Here is a 2632-nt window from a genome sequence, read left to right as displayed (position 1 = left end):
ATAATAACAAATTTCCATTATTCTTAAAATGTTTACACACTGATGTAGACTGCAAAAGGAATAAAGATACAATTTGTTCACACCACTCACTTGCGTAAATATAAGTGAGAGTTAATGAGAAATACTAAAATACCCTCTAAAATTATGAATTAATTCTAACAATCTCTAATGTTAGTATAATCCATTAAACACTTTGATGGCAGGTATAACAAGGGTGTAAGTTAGTGTATACATATTAGGCTCTTATTATTTTTATATTATCTCTGCTTTTCTTCTTCATGTTCTCACTAATATGATATTATCTCCCTTCCCTAAATTATTTATATTTATTAGAAAAAGAGTTTCATTTTTTAAAAATATATTACCGTAATTTTTCAAAAAATAAAATTTAAATATATTTTATAAAAAAATTATTTAATAATTTATTTACATTAATGCATAAATATAAATAAATACTGTCATTTAATATTTAACCTTTTAACAATAAATTATATTTATTTAATTCAACTAATATAAGCTAAGTTATCTCATCCAACCAATTAAAAAGATCATTTGAAAATACCTTTTTATTTAGTTTGTGGCGGTTTCAACTGTCAAAAAAAAGGAATTTTTACGACGATATAAATTTAAACCAGCAAAAAATTGAAGCAGTTAAGCGAACCAACTCATGGTATGTGGATATATTTATCTTTGTCGTTTATATCGGATTCGAATCTCTATAATGATGAAAAATTAATATCAAACTTTAAATAAGAACGTCATTTATAGAGCCATTTTGGGAAACACATATTTCATGTACACGTGATTCGCAAATTTCCAATAACTCTATATATAGCCCTCCTCAGTTTCATGCATTTGCTCACAACATAACCTTCCTTGAATTCGATATCTACCTAAGATGACAAAACCAGGTTACATTAATGCTGCTTTTCGTTCATCTTTCAACGGCGAAGCTTACTTATTCATCGATGATAAGTATGTGTTGGTAGATTATGCACCGGGAACCGGCGACGATAAGCTCTTAAACGGGCCTCTTCCTCTTCCTGCTGGGTTTAAATCACTTGATGGTACAGTATTTGGAACCTACGGAGTTGACTGTGCCTTTGACACCGATAACGACGAAGCATTCATCTTTTATGAGAACTTTACTGCTCTCATAAACTATGCTCCACATACTTACAATGACAAAATCATCTCGGGTCCGAAGAAAATCTCGGACATGTTTCCTTTTTTCAAAGGAACCGTGTTTGAAAACGGGATTGACGCTGCATTCAGGTCAACTAAGGAGAAAGAAGTTTATTTATTCAAAGGAGACTTGTATGCTCGTATAGACTATGGAAAAAACTATCTGGTTCAAAGTATCAAGAACATTAGCACTGGGTTCCCTTGTTTCACTGGAACCGTCTTTGAAAATGGAGTGGATGCTGCTTTTGCTTCTCACAGGACCAATGAAGCATACTTTTTCAAAGGAGATTACTATGCACTTGTCAAGATTAGCCCGGGCGGAATAGATGACTATATTATCGGTGGTGTGAAGCCCATTCTTGAGAATTGGCCTTCTCTTCGTGGTATAATACCTCAGAAAAGTTAAATGTGGCTCTCTGTGTGTGTGTGATATCATCATGCAAGTATGGTATTAAGAATAAAGACTATTGTTGTCGTTGTTGTGTGTTTCTTTTTCATGTTGTTTCTAGTTCTTAATGTTTGCTTATGTTGTTCATGTGAACTATGTAATGACATGCACTGTGTACGCGCAGAGTGAAAATAATATATTACTGTGTATGTTGATTACAAGTCTCTCAGTTGCTTATTTTTATTTTGTTTGTAACAACACTCTATCTTTGAATCGTCATCCACCTCCTTGATTGTTGCCATTGCATGCTTGTACTTTGTGGCGTGGGTTGGTTGTTCTATTAATATACACTACAAAAATAATGATTCCACTATCATCCTTGCTAAGCCTACTCCGGTCTCCAATGGTTTCACATTCTACAAAATCAATACAATCAGAATTCTTATACCATAGTTTCAAGTCTTAATCAACAATAACATAAATATGCAATTCTACGAAATTTATATATATATATATATAGAGAGAGAAGAGAAAAGAGAATAAAGAGTACGTCAGATTTATAATGGTTCGGCTATCGTCCTCGCCAAGTGTTCTCGAGTCTCCAATGATTTCCTACTGAAAAATTTGATATTCCATTATAGTTTTAGACAAATTACGATATGTTCTATACAATCACAATTCAAAAAATGTTGAAAATATAAAATCTTCGATATAGACCTTGGTTGACTTGTACAGAGTTTCCAAAACCGAATCCTACAAATTCTTTAGTCAAAATCGTATTGAATATTCAAGCCTCAATAATTCTACTCCAGAGTCTTAGTTCTATAGAGATATTTCCTCGATCCAACCGGTATCTTTAGCATTGGTCTATCCAAAGACTGAGAAAAACTCTCACTTTGTTCGCACGCTTCTACACATCACTATCAAAGTAATTATGGAGATAAGAACTTCCTTCTTTTTCGCTGGACTTGTCAAAACCAACAACAACCACATACACCTTGCAAACCTCGAAAACTTCAATAAATATTCAAAAAACGTTAAACACAATAACAAAATCTC

General features: G+C 32.6%; 1 protein-coding gene across 1 annotated transcript; it reads left to right on the top strand.

Moving 5' to 3' along the window:
• The first annotated feature begins 850 nt into the window (after positions 1-850).
• On the top strand, positions 851-1794 carry LOC127083738 (albumin-2). The gene has a single exon (XM_051024069.1). The coding sequence runs from the start codon at positions 899-901 to the stop codon at positions 1589-1591; it is 693 nt and encodes a 230-aa protein (XP_050880026.1). The 5' UTR covers positions 851-898; the 3' UTR covers positions 1592-1794.
• The last annotated feature ends 838 nt before the right edge of the window (positions 1795-2632 follow it).

Source organism: Lathyrus oleraceus, chromosome 5 (assembly GCF_024323335.1).
Source record: "Lathyrus oleraceus cultivar Zhongwan6 chromosome 5, CAAS_Psat_ZW6_1.0, whole genome shotgun sequence".
NCBI classification, from domain to species: Eukaryota; Viridiplantae; Streptophyta; class Magnoliopsida; order Fabales; family Fabaceae; genus Lathyrus; species Lathyrus oleraceus.
The sequence above is the reverse complement of the archived record's forward strand: the minus strand, read 5'-3'. Positions and strand labels throughout refer to the sequence as shown.